The following is a 22,937-nucleotide window of genomic DNA, read 5'->3' as shown; positions in this document are numbered from 1 at the left end:
TAATGACATCCTGACAACTCACATCTCACCCCAGTGGTAGATACATTGAAGGTGAGATGTTAGATTTTGTTTCTATACCTAACTTGTACAACTATGCATACAGCTTTGCTAACAGGGCATTACTTGGATCAGTTCCATCCCAATTTACCTGCTCTTGGAGGCTTCTGTATGCATGCTATGCCAACTAATAATTGACATGTTGATTAAGTTTGCTGAAAATGATAATTCCATGATAAATTCTCCCTCATGAGTCTTCCAATCACTGAGCTTCTCTGGCAGGGCATTCTTTGTGGGTTGCTTACTTTTCTTAGTAGATGAGCGATGTATTGCCAGATGCAGCCCCACTGTAGTCCAGCTTTTATGGGGAGGATGGTGGTTATGTTAGATCACTAATTAAACATGGATAACTTTATAAGTATTCCAAGCACAAGGCTAGATTAGGGATTCCTGGTTTGGACAAATACGATTTAAAACTGACAAATAAAGGTACATCTGCTATGGCTATATCGGTTTTACATATAGCAAATGGTTATAATAGTTTTTATTAAAAAAAACGATAAACCTTTGGACTTGAATGTAATGTGTTTACAATGCTTTTTTTACCTATACAAAGGGTTTAGCAGCGTAACATATTTTGACTTTGCAATAGTCGGTGTAAATGGGCGGATGTGAAATCCTGCCAAGAATTGTAATAACATTATTTATGACTTAGTGTAAAATCCCTGAGCCCCCGGCAGGCAGCACACTGTTCGACGCTCACAGTTCCGATGACAGATTACTGTCATGTTAGGGGAAACATTGTGAAAGTATCCTGAAACACTGGGGTAATGTTGCTGCCTACAAGCTATCAGACATTGGCAAACAAAGCTGTAAAACAGGCTGGTATCCTTCCTCCTCAGTCCTATCATGCTCCAGTTTTGTGGAAAAAGTAATAGGTTGTGGATCATAAGAACTGGGGGTGAGATTGGCATCCCTTAATGCATTCCAGGAAAAAAGTACTGTATGTCAAAAATCCTGTTTTCGTAATCATTCATTAGGGACACAGGGTAGAGGTATTCTGAGACACAAGGACATCCAAAAGCAGTACAAGTCCGGTGGGCAAGATTGCAAACAAAAGGCTAACAGGCTCTCAGAAAACAGCTGTTTGAAGAACCTTACAACCAAAGTTGGCATCAGATAAGGCCAAAACATCCACCTGGTAAAAACGAACTAATATATGAACAGAAGACCAGGTGACAGCCTGCATATCTGAGAAACAGATGCCCGATGCTGAAAAACCCATGAATCAGCACTAACTGATCCTGTGGAGTGTGCTTTGACCAGGCAGGGTGAAACCTCATCCTCCAGTCTATAGGTTTGAACGACGAGCTGTCAAATCAACCTAGAAATGATGGAATGAGAAAGCAGGCTGTCCCTTACAGTGACCCTCAGGAATGACAAAAAAAATAGTCTGCTTGCATATCACAAATTGGCTGAGAAGTGTTCAACAGGCAGATTTTGTTGACCTCGATGCTGAAAATCCCTGCACCATACACTGCTGAGATTTGTATATATTTGGCAAATTGGATGGAGAGCTGTGGCTGCGTGATACCAGGATTTTAAGAAGGAAAACCTTATTTATGCCCCACAAAATGATCTCAAATGGAGAGATCATTTCTTGGGAAGAGAGGCGGTCCACCTTGGGAAGAACCACCTTGGGAAGAGAGGCGGTCTTAGGCCTTAAGCCTACTTTATCTCTGTATAAGTCAAAAAAGGGTTCTTTACAGGTTAAGGCCTCCAACTCAGAAAGTTGCCTTGCAGAGGTAATGTCAATGAAGAAGGCTACTTAGTCAGTGACAGTAGACAAAAGGAATATCTATGGTTCAAACGGTGGTTTTTAAAGGGCTGACAAACCAGTTTGAGATCCCATGGACTAACAGCTGGGAGCACATGTGGAACTATGTGGGCTAACCTGCTCTTGGGTGACAGTCATATGCAATTGCTCAGAGAATGTGCCTCCTTGTCCCACACAGCCAGAATATTGAGTTGTAATGGTCTGGGATGGAATTGGGCATATGACACTGCCTTGAGAAGGTGACCATCAAGCCCAGAAACCTTAATGCAAAATTGGAGGGTAGGATTGCTCAAGGATGATAAGAGTTCGAACATGGGAGGAGAGATGGGGGGAGTTTTTCCTGCGAAAGAAAAACTTTGGACAGAACAGTATCCAGTAAGAGGCCCAAATACTCCCCAGCTATGAGTGGGTTACAGCACTGGCATCTGGATCCACCAAAACCTCTGCAGAGTTTGAACAGTTTGTTGGACATTGACTGACAGAGTCTCTGCCGACTGTTCCCTCAGCAGGTCATCTAGGTACCCCACTATGGAAATTCCCTGAATGGCAGAGCGTGGGAGATACCTAGAAAATGTGTACACACAGCAGCATGCATAGTGACCCATAAGGAGGGTGGGGTCACGACACATGAAGAGTATGTCACAGCTACATTAAAAGCAGGATGCACTATGTACAGGTACTGGACTCCTTTATTAGCAGGGGCAAAGTCTTGCTATGCACCAATTATGGTGGATGGCTGAGAGAAACCCAGCCCGGCATGTATGCACATCACAGATGGTCTTGATTCCTCAGGTAGACATACTCCCGAAGGGAGTCTTCAGGGACAGGATTCCACCAAATGGATCTATCTGTGCCCTGGATCTGTAAAGCGCTCTGCAGCTAACTCCTTGGTGCAGAAAGTGTCTGAAGAGTGCCACAGCAGAGCCCACAATAAAAGGGCCCCACAGCAGGGTCCAGATACAGCCTTAATGGCTATGCTGAGGATCACCGGATCTGGAAGGCTGTAAAGTCAGCATATTTTTTTTTTAGCTCTGCAGCAACTGCAGAATCGTTATAAATGTAGAAAAGGTAAAAAAAACAACATGTTTGCTTCCCTCAGGTAAGTGAAGACATCCATTCTTCGGGGAAACTAGCAAAAAAAACTGGGAGTATATACCACTAGGATGTTTTACAGCTTTGTTTGCCAGTGTCTAATCTCCTCTAGTCAGGAACATAACCAAGTGTCTCTACTTCTACCCTGTGTCCCTTAATGAATGATTAAGATAAATATTTCACCAAAACCATGACAGTAAATTTAAAAAGGAAAATAATGGTTTGGGGTTGGTCGCTTTATTTTTGGGGGGGGGTTTGTAAATTTTTAAACAAATGTTTAAATCCGTTTTTACATTATACAATTTTTGTTTTACAAACAAATGTAATACATTTTGAATTGTGCCTTAAAGTATTCTAAATAAGGGGTAAATACATTTTATAGGAAAGCTTGTACATTTTTTTTTTGAAACACAGATATTCAGATTCATGATCCCAGTAATGCCTGGTTCTCGTCAAGCAAAGTATTTACGCACATTGAGGGTGAACTTGCGGGTGGTTGAACTGGCCATATTTGTCAATCAGTACTGCATGTACAACAGTGGGAATGACTACCCTTCTGGGAGTTACCGGTTGTGACTGTCTTAACATGAGCTGTTGGTTACAAACAGTAAGAAGAAGGGGATTCTGTTCTTCACTTATGACAGGCATGAGTTTCAAGAAGATCATATTTGCAGCCAAGTGGAAAAACCCTTTAAAACCAAATTTCCCTAATTTAACATTAGCCTAAACATAAAACGGACATAAAGGCCATACCAAATCCACAGTAAGCATAATAAAACACAGCAACCAACATTAATATGTGTTCTGAACCTTTATAGGAGGTACATCTGCAAAAAAAAAAAAAAAAGGGAGGTGGAGGAATAAACCAAGAAAAACGGGATTACTTTTTTCTTTACAAATTGCTGAAAAGGCACTTACAGATAAAACAAAATAAATTACTACTCCAGTATATATAGATAAAAGAGAAATACGTTGATTACAACTAGACATTATGTAGCATGTTAAATACAAGAAAACACCCCAGTCAAATCATAACAAAAAGGAATGTTCTGATAAATTCTTAGACCTGCCATCGGTAAAGACCACACATTCTAAAGCTTGAATTGCAGGGCTATAATGAAAATATTCTATAAATAAAAGCTCAGTGAAATACCAATAAAATAAACTGCCCACTGCTTTGAACGAATAGAAATTGTCTGACATCTTTTACATAGAGTGGACAAAACCATTCTTAAATCAGGAGTCAGCAAGTAAATTGCGGGAGTCAGGGAACAGGCTTCAATTGATGACAACAGAAAATGTGAAACAAATTGGGTGCTAGATATGATTTAAAAAGTGACACTAAACTCAGGAGTTACATCTTAAAAAAGCAGTCATGTACCTTAACTATCAACAAAACTGTATCTTATTTATTTGTGTATCACTCGGCTCAAATCATCTCTGAATTGATTCGGACAGTCCCCCCCACATGGTCCCTCAAAGTAGTCACCTCTCCAAGCTCACGCCCATGGACTACAATCTCATGTTTAGTTTACCCATTTGCATTGAGATTGTAGTCCATCACGGGAATGAGCTTGAAGCGGTGGCTGCTGTACAATACACACAGGGACCATGGGGAACAAAAAGTAGCCACCCTCTAGAAGGAAGAACAGTGTCAGCACCAATTCAGAGATGATTTGATGATCTACAGCCGAGTGATACACAAGTAAGATACATTTTTGTTAATAGTTAAAAAGGTACTTGAATGCATTATTAAGATTTAATTCCTGAGTTTAGTGTCACTTTAAGATGTTTGGCTGCTGGGGATTTGCCCAGACCTGTCTTATACAAACTGTTATTTTTAAACAGTGACTGACTTTTTCCACTTTAGTATTACTATTACAATCTTGACCTTCTGGACTTTATTCCAGGAAGGACATTAAAGCCAAACTCCAGATATGGTTATATCCATAAAACAGATACAGTAAACTCCCAGTTATCCAGCACCCACGGGTAACTCTCAAACAAACAACCACTCCCCCCACAGCCCCATTTACCTGCTGGCTAGCTTCTGCAGCCGACAGGTGAATGTAAGCAGCCGGGAGAAATAGCCAGACTGCTATTGGCCATTTCAAATTGTAATAGCAGGCTTGCAATTGAAACCCTGCCCACCAAGCAGAGAAGTGGCCCTGAGGGAAAAAAAAAAGTTCTCTCTCAGGTCCACTTCTCTGCTTAGTAGGGGGGAACAATATCCAGCCTGCTTTTGCAATTTGATATCGCAAATAGCAGGATGACTATTAAAACCCTGCCCACCAAGCAGAGGAGTTGCCCTGAGGAGGAAAAAGTTACATTTCAGGTCCACTCCTCTACTTGGTGGGCGGTGTTTCAATAGCCAGCCTGATATAGGTTATTTCAAATTGCAATAGCAGGCTGGCTATTGAAACCCACCTACTGAGCAGACCTGAGAGAGAAAGATCTCTCTTCTGTCCGCTCCTCTACTCAGTGGGCAGGCACAATTGCCAGCCTGCTATTGACTATTGCAATTTGAAATAGCAGGCTGGCCATTTCTTGCCATTGTTTATACATATTGCTGCCGACCGCGCAATCTTGCTGCCGGGATGTACCAAGATGTACCCAAAGAATTTCGTTAGCAACTAAATACATTTGCTTGAATGCCGGCTATGGGGGGGGGTTACTGTATAAACAAAGAACCTCCATTGAATGCATTTGTGTTTTTTTAATTAAATTAGCATAAGTATCTTAATAGATATTAATACCAGTGAGCAGATTGATCAGTTATGTGTGTATTAATGCTTCATTGTTCGATGACAAGGGTGCAGGAGGGAGGGTACACCACTATATTGCTTAAGGCTAAAAAAAGAGTACGTACGTGGTGTCCCTGTCCTTGCTGTATGACTCACCCATGTGGCTAGACACAATTACAAATCCTTTGGCAGATAGCACAGTTCACATATACTGTATGTATTTCAACTGTGTATTAAACAATTCTCCTAGAGTTATGGTTTCGCCATTACTACTTTCTTCCTTCATTTTATTCAACTGTCAGTGTACGATACTGTCCAGTTTTTACAGTTGCTCAAATAAAAACAATACATTTTAATACGAAGACTACCTTAGAGTACATTTTTACACTGAAAACCATGATTCAAGTCATTTTTTATATTTCTTTATATATTCTGGGAACATGGGAAATAAATATACATTTCTTAATATGAAAATTTGGCTTGATGTTCATACATAGAAACACAAACATTCACCTGAAATAATCCTTGTTACAATAGCTAAAATGATTACTGGGGCAAGGCAAACTTGATTTTTTTTTTTCTCCTTAAAGTGACATTAAACCCTCAGATTTTTTAACATAAAACAATACTGTAATGTGCGCCTTACTGTAATCCATGGTTGTTTCCCTTCTCTTTGCTGCTCTTCCTTTTAAATTTGTATCTGTTCTCATGCTGGGCAGAACTTCTGTTTTGCAGCAGACTGCCTTGTCTGAGGAATAGATACATGGTGTCTGTGTATAGGCTTATAACCTGAGCCAGCACTACAGGAAGAGGCCCTGAGCTGAAAAGGGAAGTTCTCACCAAGCATTAGAAGACATGAGGATTTAAAATGAAAAGCAGCAAAGAGAAGGAAAACTACCATGGATTACAGTAAGGCACACATTACAGTATTGGTTTATGTAAAAAAAAATCTGAGGGTTTGTCACTTTAAGTATCATAACATAAATCCTTTTAAAATATAGCCCCACGTGCACACACTGAACTAGAATTCCTATCCAAGTGATCAAATTTAAACGTAATGTGATGCTGAAGGGGATCCTTGCTAAATTGTGATATATTGAACCTAGCAGTAAGGGTAAGGTGATTCCAGCCTTCTTATTGAAGGATATCATGAGGGTGTTTAAGATGAGATCCAGCATCCAAGGTTCATATGTCATTTTCTTACTGATTAACAAGTTTATATTATACTTTTTTTTTTCCTTTCAATATTAAAAAGTGCAGATTATATGCTGTCTTGTCTCCTTGAAAGAGCGAGTTTGGTGCCATTTTGTTTAATAAGATGATACAGGCATGGGGGAGACTACAGCTGACAGGTCAAGCATGCACTGGCACTGAAGCCTAAGGAGGAAGAGTGGATCCATTATATTCTAGCCCTGAGTAGGTACTGCTGGTAATGGGAAGAAACCGTTATAGGTCACCAGGTCTCTTACTGCAGGTAATGCAGACACGGACAGGGTGGTCCCAACCCCTAGAGGGCACTGGCCTTTTATCATTTGAACAGTCGCCACAGAAACCTTGACCACAGGCTCGGCAGTGGTGTTTAGAGAGCTTGATGTTGAATTCCTTCTTGCAGTTGTAGCAATGCGTGATCTCATGGTCTGGAATCCAGTATATAGGTCTTGCAGCATCTTTCATAAGCCCTAAATTTTCATTAAGAAAATGTTACAAATAAATCAGCAAGTGGACTCTAAAATAAAATAAAAACCTCAAAAAAAGATCTACCCTTAAAGCAGCTCTGTTGTTAAAATCAAACTGCCAATAAAAAGGTGCCTCCTGCGAAGAAATTTGGTTTGGAAAAATTTTTTTTTCTACCAAGTAGTTGTAGGGAGGGGGTAAAAGTAAATATGAAAAAAAACCCCCCACAAAATTAAGGTGGATCTAAACCCAAGTGTAATATGTAGCAGCTTAACAGTCCTTAGATGTGGTGCCTGCATTAGTTTTTTTTATGGCTTTTTCCCCCCTTTATTTTCACAGAGTGATCTTGTGAATACCACACATTCTGCACTTACCTAAACCACTGAATCTATGGAGGGGGCCATGATTGTCTCGCTATACTTGACTTCAAACATGTTTGTGTCACGGATCAGGGTTCACAGGTATGAACTAGAGTCAGGCATGTGGACCCTTTCTACTACACTGGCAGGGACACTTAGAGAAAAGGGTCCAAGCAGGGAACAGAGCAAGGGAACAGAATGAGGCAGTGGAAGACAGAATAGGCTGGTAGGTCAAGTTGCTGGGCAAGGTGCTGCAATGCTAGGTAGGTGGCATGGGGTCCCCCAGCATGTGGAATCTAAGGGCCAGCCAGGGTTCACCAGAGCTCCTGATGGTGGAGATGGGCTTAGCTGCGTGCTGACCCCGGGTCACTATCCCTAGGTTCACCCAACTCACCTAACAGCCAAGAATGGTTGACAAGGCCAGAGTTCTGGACAGGTTGCAGACACACATACAAGGGAGAAAACAAAGGTCAGGGACAGACAGATGACTAGGACTTCCAGAGACAATCCAAAGGATAGGGACAGACTGAAGACTGGGATCACCAGGGATAAGTCAAAGTTCAGAGCAGACTGAGGATAAGGATTTCCAGGGACAAGCTAAAGGTTGGTAAACGTCAAGGAATTCAGGTTCATCCGCAACTGGTGGGGCTCAGCCTCTAGCTTGGGAAAGCATTGCTGCCCTGGGTTTAAATAGAGTCAGCACGAGAGAGGAACCACAGGATTGGCCACGAGCAGATTGCACTGATTGGCCGAGAAGTTGTATAAGAAACAGTAGGAAAGATCGGCCGACAGGTATAGCTGCCAGACTGGTGCAAGAGTGAGTCTGGTTCAGAGCACATGTCTGAAGGACTACAAGCAACAGCACAGCCCTGCATGCCTCCAGAACCAGGGGTAAGAGGTCTGTGTATATACTTGTAGAACTACAAGTAGCAGCTCCGCTGCAAGTCTGCAGCTGAACTGTGACAGTCTGCCTTTGTTCAACTGTGACAGTCTGCCTTTGAAGTGGCAAGGATGCTGCATTTCTGGGAAGATCAATAGGTATTTTCTGTACATGTTCTTAGACTGGAAAAAAAAAAAAGAAAAACTAAAGCAGCCAGCACATCTATGCAATGGTAAGTTGCATTGCATTACATTTTTATTTTGGGGTTAGTTAGGCAACATTTTTGTTCATGCAACTAATGGATAAGGGTGTGAATTATAAAAAAAAATTACATCTGGAAAAGTGAGTTGTTGCAAAGGATGATTAATCCGATTCCTCATGTTCTCACCATGGAATAAAACATGAAACCTGATTGGTCACCATAGACAGCACTTCACTTTTTCTGTTGATCATCAGTGTTTAGCATTTTGGCCTTAAACACTTGGATGCCGGCCCTAGCTACTGCCAGGGGTATCATTTGTATGTTCTCAACCTGTTAACTGGGTGCTCTTATGTTCTCCAACATGTTAAATACATACTGGTAGATTAATTAGAAACCACCCAATGGGCTCTTGTTTGTGTGTATGTTTGTATGGCAATGGGAGCAACAGCAAAATGTAACCTGTAAGGGAATGATCTATGCAAAGTGCTGAGGAATTGAGTGCAGCTATAAAAACAAACATAACTTACCTAAAGGAATGTCAATGGCTGTGGCAACAGCTCCCAGTGTATTCTGTACAGCTTCCCCAACTCTCCTTGCAATGAGGGTGCTGCCTTCGTCCTCTTCACCACCGTCGGGGACTGCTGGAAAGAACATTCAGGAAACAAAAAAGATTTTTTAGAACATTCAAAAAGAACTGCATTTGTAAATAAAAGCCTTGTATAAAATATGCACAGTGAATACATATTCAGTTAAAAATGAATAATGGAGTTCAAGGTATACAGACCCAGATAGCTATAATAATGATACAACAAGCTACAATTAGCAGGAAGATTTTGGCCAATTAAGGGGCTCTTTTTTATAGCAGGTTTGCGGTCTTAGGAAGAATGACAAAAGAATGCCAGTTCACTATAGTAAGGGAAAATGTCATGGGGATACTGTACAGTGCCTACATCGTATAAACTATAACCTGCACATGTGGCACCTTTCTGTGAAATTAACAAACTGTAGTTTTAGGGTAACATTCTTCTAGGGACCTCAGCTTACATATTATACAGTATTTGTATAGCTCTGCCAGGGAGATTCTCCCTTAGTTTGTGACACACCAGGAAGTTAGAAAGAAAAATCCCTCCAAAAGGTCAGCAGTCAAAAAAAACATTTTTCACCAGATAGATAAAAGGTTTGTAAATCTTTCAGATTTCATTTTATTGTCTTCTGTGTACTCACTTGAGAGATTGCTACTCACTTGCTGTCCTGGGGACAGTAATCACTGGGATAAAGGTTAACATTTCCCCAGTGGAGACTAGGACAGCAATAAAACCCAACGGAAATTCTCCTTTTCCCCAAAAAGAATTTTGCTTAAGTTCCTTTTTATATAGTGCCCTAATCACCTTCCTTTCAAATGAATAAAGCTTTTCCCTATCAAAATGTTTTATACAACTGCACCTTTGTGGTGGTTGATGTTTGAACTGGATCTTTGAACTGATCTTGCAGACCACAATACTATCTATTGGCATTTGTTTTATATTTGAATATCTTTGCTAAGATTATTCTCTGAATTAACCTTTGTACCAAGTTGAAGAAATATTTAACTTGTTCATTCATGTGCCCTGCCTTGTTTTCTGTTTCTTATAGACAAATACCTGTACTTGGTTTTCTTCTGATGGATCATAATAGCCATCCTAACAGCTGCTTTTTTCAATGCCAAGAGAGCTTGGATTAGAGTATCCTTAGAGCTTGCTTTAATGTAATCAGCATGGCCAAGTATCTGCACTGATTAAAATGTGGATTGTATGCTTGCCTCTTTAATAACTTTCTTGATTGCCACATAAAAGGAGCATACGTGCCTATGTAATGCCCTGCCTCACTCCAGTAATATTATTCAATGCCTCTGGATGTGTATGTGTGCTGTACTATCTGCCATAGAAGGTTATATCATCATGATCAGTTTTTCTGATTTGCCCACTTTCCTCATGGCTGTAGACAGCGGTTTTCCTATGCTATGCTGCTCTAAAAAAATCAGCAAAAGCAATGTTTCTAGGCCATGCTCATAGGTCTATTAAGTACTTGTTTTGAAGACAGGATCTGATCTGCCCTTGATTTTCCAATCCTAAAGGCTACATAGTAGTCTCACACCTTCATATACAATTTAGTCATGTGGTTATAATCTCAGATAGAATTTTAGATGCAGAACTTAGTAGGGATATTCCTCTTAGGCTCTACTATTCAGGAGATCTCCTTTTACAAGCAACAGGCATAGAAAGGGTGCATGATATTCCACTGGTAGTGTTGTATCTACTAATAAAATCTTAAGACATGGATGTTCATTACATTTTTAAATTGCATTTGAGTACCTTAACTAATAACAAAAATGTATCTAATTTGTGTACCACTCGGTTGTAGATCCTCAAATCATCTCTGAATTGTCCTTCCTTCTGGAGGGTGGCTACTTTTGTTCCCCATGGTCCCTGTGTGTGTTATAAAGTAGCCACCGCTCCAAGCTCACTCCTGTGATAGACTACAAGCTCAATACAAATTAGTAAACTAAACCTGAGCATGTAGTCCTTCATGGGAATGAGCTTGAGTGGTGGCTACTTTACAACACACACAGGGACCATGGGGAACAAAAAAGTAGCCACCCTCCATAAGGAAGGACAGTATCAGCACCAATTCAGAGATGATTTGAGGATCTACAGCCGAGTGATACACAAATAAGTAACATTTTTGTTAATAGTTAAGATACTTTAGGCCTGGTTCACACCTGGGCGTTTTACAGCGCGTTCCTACGCTCTGTAAAAACGCTCAACATGTGAAAACCAATGATTTGCTATGGGCATAGTTCCCACCTGCGCATTTTACAGCGCGTAGGAAAACGCGCTGCAAAGCGCCCTACACCCAAAGAAGTACAAGAGCTTCTTTGGCGTATTTGCCGCACATATCCATTGGGATACAGCCATGTAGCCCTTGGAAACGCGCGTTTGTCGAGTGTTTATTTTACCGCAAATCGCGGTTCAAACGCACATATTCGATACGCCTAGGTGTGAACCCAGCCTTAATGTATTTTTGAGCTTTAACTCCTGAGTTTAGTGTCACTTTAAACTCTGACATGTAAGTTCTTTCTCCATTATTGTTCTGCTGAATTCTCAAATTTGTAGCAGCAAGTTTGACTACAATCGATATGGTCATATTATTTATAACAGGAATATCCATTTCCCTTTGCTGCTCCACTTTTGCTAAACTCTCATATTCTGTATTTTATTTGTATGCAGAGAGTTAATGAGCACACGTGCATACAGGTGTGGAACGAAGTTTGATAACATTGGGAGGATGCTGATAAATTAGAAGAGTCATTGAAGCTCAGGGTTAAAAAGCTTACAAAAGAATGTTAAGACCAGGGTCGTTCAGTTACCAGTTAGGCAGATGTCTTACCAATAAAAGAAATAAGCACCGCTGCTACTTTACCTAGCAGCAGACATTCTACAGGAGATCAGTGCAAGGGCATGCTATACACTGCTCAAAAAATGATAAAGAACCCTACAGTAAAATATATGAATACGCAAGCATCTGTTGCACTTGATAGCATCAACATAGGAATAAAAAAAACACTTAAAGTGTTATTTATGCAAGTATAGCGCAGTGGAAACCACTGCTCTCCAGAAAAAATAAATAAATGTTGCATGCCATAGACCATCTCTATGTTCCAAAGCACATCTGGAATAATGTTTTGTGGACATATGAAATAAAAGGTGCACTTTTTCATACACATACTCAACGTTATTTTAATAGAAAAAAAAACACCCCATCCTATCACCAAAACCCCACTCGAACCATGAAGGAGGAAAGTAGGAATAAAATAATAATATGGGGCTGAAGGCATGGATTGTAATCAAGGAGGGGGCCAATGAATTTCAAGTTGCATCAGGAAATTCTACAGCCAAATGTCAGGGCATCTGTGACCGATCACATATGAAATCATAACTCAAAATAATGTTTACATCATAAAAACCTAAATCATTTAAAAAAAAAAAAAAAAAGAAGGAACCACAAAAGTAGTACAAAGTGAAGAAGTCGCAAATGTCAGAGTGATTAAGTCATACTTCTAAACAGTCCTGTTAAAATGCCATAGTGTGGTCTGAAGGGAGCTGCTTAAGTGAGACATCCCAAAAGCATTCATGAGCTGAAATGGACTAAAACACTCTACTACCAAAGGGTCCCCACACACCTTACGATAATCGTACGATAATCGCGGGAAATCCCGCGATCGTACGATTATCGTAAGGTGTGTGGAAGCTGTGCGACCTCTACTACTGTAAGGTCGCACGACTTTAAACTTACGGACATGTTCGAAAACCCGCCGAGCATCATACGATGTTCGACGGGTTTGTGGCATGTCCGTACGATAACAGCCGTACGGGCCGGTGTGCGCAAGCGCACACTGCCCGTTCGGCATTGCGGTCATCGGAAGCCCGCCCCTCAGGCGGCGTGGCTTGAGATCATCGCAAGTACGATCTGCCTATGCAACATAGGCAGATCGTACGTTTTTTTAAGTACCTTACAACCATCGCAAGACAAAAGTCTTGCGATGGTTATAAGGTGTGTGCCCAGCCTAACTCAGTAATTACAGAAAATAGCTAAATAAAAAAAAACGTTTTAGCTTTATCAATGGCTTTGATGGTTCAAACCATCTATTCAGTAGACACAACCATGTAAAATGCTGTATATGTGTTAAATAAATTAGACTGTATTTATTTAAATGACTTATAGAAAGATCAGATCACACATTAGGAATCATTTATGCAGCAATCCAGAAATGTCCTAAGTGTTCACAGTTCATACCTTTTTCCTGCAAATGAGGTGGAATACCATGCACAATTTACTTATCTCCGAAGAAAAAGCTTTAGACCAAAAAGGTGGAAATGGAGACTTTATGGGCTACACTGATAGAATTATGATGTCTCCCACTCATACAGCTGGCTACTTGTTTGTAATATCTTTAAAAGAGAACTATAGAGGAACCTTTTTATCCCATAGTTCTCTTTAGGGTCAAGGGAGGACATATACTAACCTCCTCCTGAGACCGAAAGCTAAGTATACAGTGGGCTATTGCCCGCTATATACCAAGAGCGCCGCAGCCGGGACGGATCACGATAATACTGTCGAGATCCACCCATCTGGCTGATTGACAGAGTCAGAGCCAGCTGTGCCCGCCCGCTCCCCTGTCCATTCCTCCAGTCAGCACTGGAGGACCGGAGAGGGGAGAGGAATCCCTGCAGGTTGTGGTGACTGACAGTCACTGTTCTCTGCAGTGAGATGATCGGGAAGTGAGCGAGTGACAGTATTGTTCGCTCACTTCCCGATCAATAGAGCCGACGTGTGACAGTTTAATTGTCACACGTGACTCTAACTGTGAGGATGAGTGGAAATCACCTCATAGTTCTCCTTTAAAAAGATCTTTTAGTCAAGGGGAAGCCAACATATAATCTCTGCTTTGACAAAAACCTGAAGCTGCTGGAGTTCAGGGCAGAACCTCAAATCAATCAATTCATAATCCAGATGACCACATTTGCAGGGTCAACAATTATCTACTCCTCAATTTCAACAGTTTTAATAGTGGAAAAAAAAATTACCATTTTCTGTACCTCTCAGGTCATAGCAACAATCACAAACACGCACTGGAGACAGACCCCAGCCTCGCTCAGGCACTGGGCGGCTTTTGGATGAGCAGCTGTCACAAAAACCCTCTCCGCAGGCTCGACAGTGATGTTTGGTGTCATTTTCCTTAAAGGAGATTCTACACTTGCTGCATTCCTATACAAATAATTAGTATTAAAGAATTTCAAGAGTGACATAGTGAATTTGCACAAGCAATAAACACATGTATATTCGTGCAGCAGAAGTTGATGCATCATATATGAAAATTATTAATACCATACCAGAATTTGGGAATTAGGCTTCCAGTAGGCTGGGGCGATCTGATCAGTTAACCAAGATGTGACTGCTTTTGTAGGACCGATACCCATTTCAGTTACAGACTGGGCCATAAAATTCATACCATCCAGAAGACGCTGAGCAGCATTGTTGTTATCCTTTAGAAATCCATCAGCCTAAAAAGAAAAGCAATTAATTGAAAGCACAGACCTACTTATCAGCTATAGTGATTGTATATTTAGGGACTACCAATATCTTAAAAAGGAACCTCTGCTTTGTAGCATGTAACATAAACTGCCTGTACTTAACTTCCCTGCACTTTCACCCCAACAGATCTCTCAGAATAACTCCATATTTCTTGGTATGGTGCACACAATTCTCTCTCATTTGCTTTCCTACAATTTAACACTTGGTTCAAAAGCAGCAAAATGTCAAGCCCTAGTGCTGTTATGTGGGGAGCAAAGGGAGAATTCTACGCGCTGTGTAAACGTCCACTTTGTTTGAGGATTAGGGCAGTAGATTCAGGCAGAATGGGATCGCAGTGACGCTAATTACAGGTAGGTTATAATGTCTTAAAGAAGATTTGTCATGAAGGAAATACTTTGAGTGGCATCTGATGAAAGCCGCATCGATTGGCAAGCCACATACTAGTTCTTTGGCTGTGAAGTTGCCCCCATTTATTTTCCTTGTGAGCGATGTCACTAGCTTTGGAACTTGTATGTGCAGGAGCAAGAGAATTGGGTTCAAACACAGGTATCGGAGACTAATGTTCTTTAATTATTTTACAAAAACATGAATAGAAAACTTTTTTTTTTTCTTTTACAGTAGAAATACTGTAATAGTTTTCCTGGGTGCTACACAAGTTAATGATTAAACTTCTTACCCCAGGCCACACGTGCTGTATTTCAGTGCGCACAACAGTGTCCACGGGGTCCTGATTTCCAAACCAGTACTGGCGGCTGCGGTAGATCACTCCGCAGTTCGGGCACTCTATCACGTACCTACAGGCAACATGGGACAACTCTGTTATTGAGAAGACTTATTAAATTAAGAGATTAGGAATGTTTTTGAAATGAAACAATGAATAAAACACTTACCCAGACCAAGCATACTTGGCAAGGCCCAGCCATGGGGAGTCAGTAGAAGCAGAGGTTTTAGGTACTACATTCACTTCCCTCCCACTTTCATAACAAGCCTAAAAGGAAAAAAGAAAAACATAAGTTACTCATCTTGTAATATACCTATGCTCCTTTACTGCAGTGCAAAAAGAAGGATTGGTTTTACTTTTAATAGACTAAACCTACTGCTTACAAATTCAATGACCTATGCAGGTGTACAATACCTTCTATTAGTAACACTATTACCAGTCCTCTTCTTCCAATTTTAGGGCACAGTGCAGTTATAATTTTCTCGTCTGTCTTTTGCTTACCTTACAAGTGAACACTCTGTTGTCAAACTGGTGGGAGTATCTGCAGCGTCTTGGAGTTTCATGTGGAAGTACTTCCTTGGAGTGGTTCATGCTGTTTTTACACCCTGCTCTATATAACAGGACATCACAGTCAGGTTGTGAAGACCAGACACATTCATGGTTAATATTACCAATATATACATTTAGTTTTTGTGAGGTGTGAAGAATGGATTAAATAAAATGTTTGTTGTTTTAACTTTTTATTAGAAAACATCCCAATTCAACTGGTCATCAGATACAGACTACAGCAAGCATTAGTGCCTAGAATTCTGCTAGCCAAACACAGGGGAGCAAGGGCTCTATTGCTCTTTACAGACACTCTGTCCCACAATGCAACATATGTTGGTGAATGTAACAAATCCATATATGTCAGGGTTAGTTCACACCATATGCAGTGCGTTCTGGTCCGATTCTGGCTGGAACGCACTGCATCGCATTCTGTCCGGCTCACTTGTTTTGTGGGGCAGGAGGGGGCTATTGAAGTGAATGGCACCATAGCCACGCCCTCGGCCACAATGCAATCGCCCGCACGGTATCGCACAGCCCATTGTACCTGTGGTCCGGTCAAAACCGCAGGCACAACCCCCTACCCCCCCAAGTTGATGTTTGCTAGGCCCCCGAAACTGCCAGCATCCTAGCAACCAATGTGGTTGTGCAGCCACATCTGAATGGTTGTTAGCTGCCAGCATCCTAACAACCAATGGCACTGTGCAGCTGAGCGTCATTGGATGTTAGGACACCAACCTCAGATCCTAGCAAACAGCAACAACTTTGGGGGTTACAACTCCTAAGTTCCAACACGAATTACCCCAAAGTTACCTGAATGCCAATTAAATGATATTTCATTGTTGACAGTTTCCTTGTCTCCAATATGGTGGTAATTCCTTATGAATTAGTTGCAGTCATTGCGGCATAATGTCAGTGTGGCTATTAAGAAGTGCCTGAATTTGTTGCATGTGTAAGTAATGCATTTCATTTATGGAACCCCCACCTCCTATTTTGCACGGTTTTGTATTCTATTGTAAAATAAGATACATTATACAGCGCTGCTCAGCCTTTCTGAAAGTGGGTGCTGCCTAGTTTCACTCAACCCCTTCCTGTCAGCCCAGACTGTGTAGGACACATTTCCTGATCTCAGCTCATCATGCAGCCTAGGCTCCCAGTGTACTATTGCATGGAGCGGCGCTCACAAAGTCACAATGTTACAACACATAAGCACCATTGAAACCTGTCTACAGCCCGATGCAGAAGATGAAGAATAAGGGCAACCCTGCACCTGACGACATGGAATGCACACATTATATTGGGATTCAATATACTATATCTTCACACCATAAAATTTCAATGGCAGTTTAACACAGTAAAAAATAAATAAAAAATGTTTTTCAAAAAACAAACCACACAATCTCAATCCTGTGGAAAGTACGGTTATAAAAAAAAGTTACAACAAAAAAACCCTCTTGCAGAAAGAAAAAGGATCAACATTCCATGGAAGAAATTATAAACATGATTGAGCACTTACCCACAGCTTAGACACAGGGCAGAGCAGGTGAAATACTCATCAGGGAAGAAGCAGCTGTGTATCATTTGATCATCTGGTATCTCACCACTAAAGCGATCACTCAGTGCCTGGAAACCAAAAACATACAAGGCTTAAAAAGAAAAAGTCATGATACCACCCACATCAAATTAATTCACAAGCAACAACATATTATAATAAAAGACTTCAGGGTTTAACAATATACAAGGCAATCTTGCAACAATCATTAACGATATTTGTGGCCATGGACTGAATAGGCCAGTTGGATGAGCAGAAATGTTTTGACCACTGGGAAATGCCCTTTTTGCCAGCTTTGGGCATATAAGCATGCATGTCCATGCCTTTGCAGTAGGGAGGAAACGACAAAAGCATATACTTCTAGTGTTGGCCTACCTCAGGGGGAATGAAAGCAATTGAAAAAGTTTGCAGCCTCACCCTCCCAAAATTGGCAGCTTGTGGTAACCACCAGTGCCCATATGTGAAAGATCAGAAATCAGCAGGATTCAATTACGATAATTTTGTGTCTATGCACAGGTTCAGATTTTGGAACAATGTGCATTTACAGTCGTCTCAGAATAGGTTTTCATTTTACCTTATCTTTGTAAATATGAAATCTGAATAGGCTGAATATAATGAATTCAGCATCGGAATCAGGGATGATCTTACATCAAAAAGTTTGATAATTTTTTTGTCAAACAGTAAGAAAACCATATTTCAAAAGTCCCTCTCCCAAACACTTCCATGGCACATCCGGGTAATTATATTACCTTCAGAGCCTTAAAGATGACACCAGGGTGGCGCGAGGAGCGTGTGGTGTTATTCTCCAGCTGTTGCTCAACAGCACGTCTTAAGCCTGAGAAATCTGTAGGAGGGTTGTAGGTACGTGTCCCTTTGTAATGTATAGAGCTGAAGGCTTCTGGGAAGCGACCAAGTCTACGGAACCGATCTTGAATCACTTTCTCTGGTATTTCGGAAGCCTTCTCTATAACAAAAGCAATATCAAAATTACAAAAAAGAAAAAAAAAAAAGGACAAACACTGAGAATATACTGAGACTGTTGACATTACAAAATATATTTGGGAGTATAAGGTAGTACTTGCAGACACTGTGACCTGTGGGCCTCTCTTTATGCGGATACCAGCTCATATACACAAAGAAGGTTGATTTAAGTTGAAGGGTTAGAAAGAAAAAAAAACACACACATCAGTCTAGGCCTTTTCAGCACCTATGGAGTCTCAGGATTTGGTACAGGCATTAGAACTGGGTAGTTGTACAATTTGGTATATGCAATTTGTTTTTTGTTTTTTTTGAAGGTTTACTCATGTAGGGTGAGAAGGATTTCAAGAGGACCCTGGAGGCAGAGGTGGCAACTTACCTACACCATTTTTTCACCTTCTCTATAACTCTTCAGGTACCAGCATATGGTTTGGTACCTGAAGGCCAAGGGTAACACATACTTGCTGCTCTCCAACCAAGGGGATGGCAGCCTATATGTTTGTGAAGTGTGGGGCAAGAAAAGGTAAAGCAGCAAAAAACGATTCGTGGGCCAGAAAAACCTAGGAAAAAGTGATCTGGGCACAGGTTTTCTATTTATGCTCATCTCTATCAGATGGACACTTCACAAATGATGCTGAGAATGCAGGAAACATTTACAAACAGGTAATTCAAACTTATAATTGAAACCATTTAGAGCCCTAAAAGGTTAAAGCTCTACCGGTCATATGAGAGTAATGAGATACAGTATAAAGAGTATACATAATTATAGTTAATTGCATTCTAGTTCTCAGTGGGAGTGACAATCTTGGGTGAAGTCCGCAGGCATGCCTCCTAAGAAGCCCAAAATGAGAATTCTTCTCCTTGATTCAGTTTCCTTTGAAATCATGCCTGCGGTCTGCAGTAGGTGTTTACATTTGTCTGTTCTAATGACTTGACTGTAAGTTCTTTATATGGACTGAGACTGGAGGGTGCAGAAGAACAGCTTTACTGATAATGTGATTGGAAGCCTTGTTGATCAATAGGAGAACAATTATTTCAGCATTGTATAGAGAGTTATATGAGTAATGGAAACACACTGGAATGCAGGTCATTAAATCACAGAAAAGTCTTGTCACATCCTGATGTTTACATGTATTTATAGAAATCTAGTATAATTAGCTGTCACATGACCAGTTCACTTGGTGGTGTAGTGTAGTGTATTTTCTATGAATATATATTCTGAGTTACAGAAGTGTTTACCTTAAAGTAATTTCTATGCGACTTTCACATTTTACAAGGTTGCATTATATATTTAGTGATAGAAATTAAAAGATTTTCCACCATATGGGAGGTTCAACTTTTTCTCTTTTATAATTATGGTTGAGGAAAGCTAAAAAGGGTATATAAAGGAATACATTGTTTTCAGTAAGTAAGTCAACTCCTAGACTTGTATTATAAGAAAGAGCTGTAAAACTCAACCACTGTGTAGAATTACAAAGCAAAATACAATGTCTGAGTATAGATGCTGCCAATGTCCTCAAGGCAAGATCCAGATTCAAGCGCTAGGCGAGACTCCTCGAATCAGTATTCCTCTACTCAGAAAGGCCACCATCTTGAAAGCTATTGGGGCGATTCCTTAAGAACAGGCAACATGTATGTCAGACAAGCCTTCACCTTCAGAACAGATGAGGTAAAGACAGATGTTTTTCCAGCGAGACATGTACTATTTCCATGTTAATGTGAAGGTGATGAAAATGTGTGTAAACTGCTTTGAGTAGGTGAGTACTACCGCACTCCTTAATTGTATGGCCCTTGCGGTGGGTTATGTAGTGACTGCGGATGGCGCCGCTTCAGATTCAAGTTGTCAAGTATGTCACCAGCACACCGTGATTAAATCTTCAAGAAGTGATCATTTTATTGATGCACACACATCTTGTCACATAGCAACTTTCAGGGCCACTCAGGGTCCCTTCATCAGGCTTGATGAAGGGCCCCTGAGTGGCTTAGAAACATTGCCATGCGACAAGATGTGTGTGCATCAATAAAATGATCACTTCTTGAAGATTTAACCATGGTGTGCTGGTGACATACTTGACTAATTTAAACTGCCTTGAGGGCTCCTACCCCTGGTAACTATATATGCTAGGCAGGCTCTAACAACCAAGAAAAACAAACACTCTGGTGATCAAATGTCAGAGTAGGAAGCCTCCCAGAAAAAAACAAAACAAAAGGGCATCACCATGAAGCATTTGCAGAATCCCTACTTGTAAACCTTTTCTATACTGCAGGACTTTCTTCTAAAGAGCACCTATCAGGGCCTTCCCCATTAAATATTAGTTATCAATTTGTTAAATTACTGGCACCAAGATGATGCTTTAAAGGCCGCTAAACAATAGGTTCAGAGAGATACATAAAATGTTTTGTTTTTTTCAGGGTTAGACCTTTTGTCAAGTTATTAGTGTTGTTTGTGTCCCGCTGGGTATATTATCAAGTGAAATGTCATCTTAACAGCTTACCTGAACCAAGCAGCTTTGTATGTATTGTCTCATGAAAGATAATGACTCCAGGACCCAGTGTGGATAGAGGCACATCTAAACCACAACGTGCTGTAGTGGCTTTCAGCTCTTTAGTAAAATGTTTCAAGTAGGCTTCCGAGGCATCACCAAGAAACTTGAACAGGTCATTGTGTAAACGATCAGCATGAGTTCTATAGACAACTAGATCAGAAATGGCTAACACTTTGAGCAGTAATCGTGTCCTCTGACTCAGGTTGACAGTGGCTCCGAGCAGTCCTTCCGTGTCAATAACTACAACCTTATGGACGGGATCAAATGCTGCCCAAACACCAACTGTGCATGACTCCTGAGCTGGGGAAGTCTTAAAAACTTCACGCCCATAGAAAAACGTATGGTTAAGAGTGTGTGATTTCCCGTCACCGGTGTTTCCAAATACTGACACAACTTTCAGCAGATCTTCTGTGCTGCAATCCAGTTTTTTCACAAACTCATGTTCATTCTCCACCTAAAAATTTAAGAAAAACCATGTTAAAAGTACTAAAAACACGCCACTAAAAAAGGTGTTACATATATTAATTTCAATGCACAGTAACAAACAAATACATGTAAATTTATAATAGACAATTTTAAGAACATTGGAAATTCCGCAGCATTGCATGAAGACCTCAGTAATCAGGGGAATACTTGACAGATTTGCAAATTTATTTAAAAGGCATACAAATGTATTTTAATGAGACAACCCACACAAAAACAGTTTTAAGTAGATGACTGGGAGTGAAAACTGCTAACAGTTCCTTATAGGTCTTGGAGATTTCAATGGTGAGCTTTGCCATGACTGTTATGAGGCATTAGAGGTCTAATGGCTTTTCTGATTTGAGTGTGAAGAGGGAGGTATGATCGATGATACAAGTCGCCAGCACAGAGCCAACGTTTTGGCGCCATGCAGGGTCCCTTCCTCAGGGCGACATAGGTCACTATGTCGCCCTGAGGAAGGGATCCCGAAACGTTGGCTATATGACACATCAGTAAAAGTGCTTATGCTTCTTGCACAGTACAAGTGAGTGCTGGTGACTTCGATCATCGATTGGACTAGAGCTGCAGCTAACGATTATTTTCAAAATCGGTTAGCCGATTATTAAGTTCGATTAATCGGTTAATTGGATAAAAAATAAACATTTTTAAAAATTGCTCCAGTGTAAATGTTAGTACTTACCTTAAATGATATCTCTTATTCTGGTCTTCCTCTTGGGGGGGGGGGGGGGGATTTGAACCCCCCTATCCCCCCCCTTATCTACGCCCCTGCTCCCTGACTTAACCATATGTATGAATTCAGCAGAAGTAGTAACTCAAGTTATCAGGAAATTTACGATCTTGTTAGGCTGCCTATAGCGTGGGAATGATGGGCGAGACATTTGCACACCCTCAGTCGCATTGCAGAGGCCCCACGGGATACTCACCCTGCATGAATTCAGCAGTAGTAGTAACTCAAGTGTCTAGTTAAAAAGAAATAACCGTCACATAGTCAAACAGAAATATTTCAATAAATTGTTTTCTGAGAAGCGCTCACTATTACCCACTATAGAGCCCTTCCTTGGCACTACCTGTGTCTGCTCTAGGGCTGCAACAACTAATCGACATAATCGATTATAATCGATTATTGAAAAAGTTGTCAACTTTTTCAATAATCGATTAATCGGCTTCCGATCAGTTGGCCCTGTTCACGGCTCC

At 40.7% G+C, this 22,937-nt stretch overlaps 1 protein-coding gene and 1 long non-coding RNA gene across 4 annotated transcripts in view; one reads left to right on the top strand and one right to left on the bottom strand.

Annotated features, from left to right (window-relative positions):
- The first annotated feature begins 5,989 nt into the window (after window positions 1-5,989).
- LOC108791226 lies at window positions 5,990-6,719 on the top strand. Its single transcript, XR_001941491.1, has 2 exons — window positions 5,990-6,259; window positions 6,642-6,719. It is a non-coding gene; the product is annotated as an uncharacterized LOC108791226 (long non-coding RNA).
- Window positions 6,720-6,914: 195 nt separating this feature from the next.
- ZFYVE1 (zinc finger FYVE-type containing 1) overlaps window positions 6,915-22,937 on the bottom strand; it is a 19,504-nt gene continuing 3,481 nt past the window's right edge. Inside the window, exons 2-12 of one of the 3 annotated variants that reach the window (XM_018561642.1) lie at window positions 21,210-21,714; window positions 18,486-18,700; window positions 18,416-18,442; window positions 17,701-17,807; window positions 16,140-16,248; window positions 15,808-15,905; window positions 15,594-15,711; window positions 14,716-14,886; window positions 14,410-14,590; window positions 9,313-9,426; window positions 6,915-7,349 (exon numbers count right to left, since the gene is read on the bottom strand). In XM_018561642.1, the coding sequence (XP_018417144.1) occupies window positions 7,117-7,349; window positions 9,313-9,426; window positions 14,410-14,590; window positions 14,716-14,886; window positions 15,594-15,711; window positions 15,808-15,905; window positions 16,140-16,248; window positions 17,701-17,807; window positions 18,416-18,442; window positions 18,486-18,700; window positions 21,210-21,714 (1,878 nt within the window). In that variant the 3' untranslated portion in view covers window positions 6,915-7,116. The remainder of the gene's footprint in view (window positions 7,350-9,312; window positions 9,427-14,409; window positions 14,591-14,715; window positions 14,887-15,593; window positions 15,712-15,807; window positions 15,906-16,139; window positions 16,249-17,700; window positions 17,808-18,415; window positions 18,443-18,485; window positions 18,701-21,209; window positions 21,715-22,937) is intronic. The other 2 variants (XM_018561641.1, XM_018561643.1) reach the window with 2 other exon arrangements.

Source organism: Nanorana parkeri, unplaced genomic scaffold, assembly GCF_000935625.1.
Source record: "Nanorana parkeri isolate BGI_ZX_2015 unplaced genomic scaffold, ASM93562v1 scaffold535, whole genome shotgun sequence".
Classification (NCBI taxonomy): Eukaryota; Metazoa; Chordata; class Amphibia; order Anura; family Dicroglossidae; genus Nanorana; species Nanorana parkeri.
This window is presented reverse-complemented; position numbering and strand designations above follow the sequence as displayed.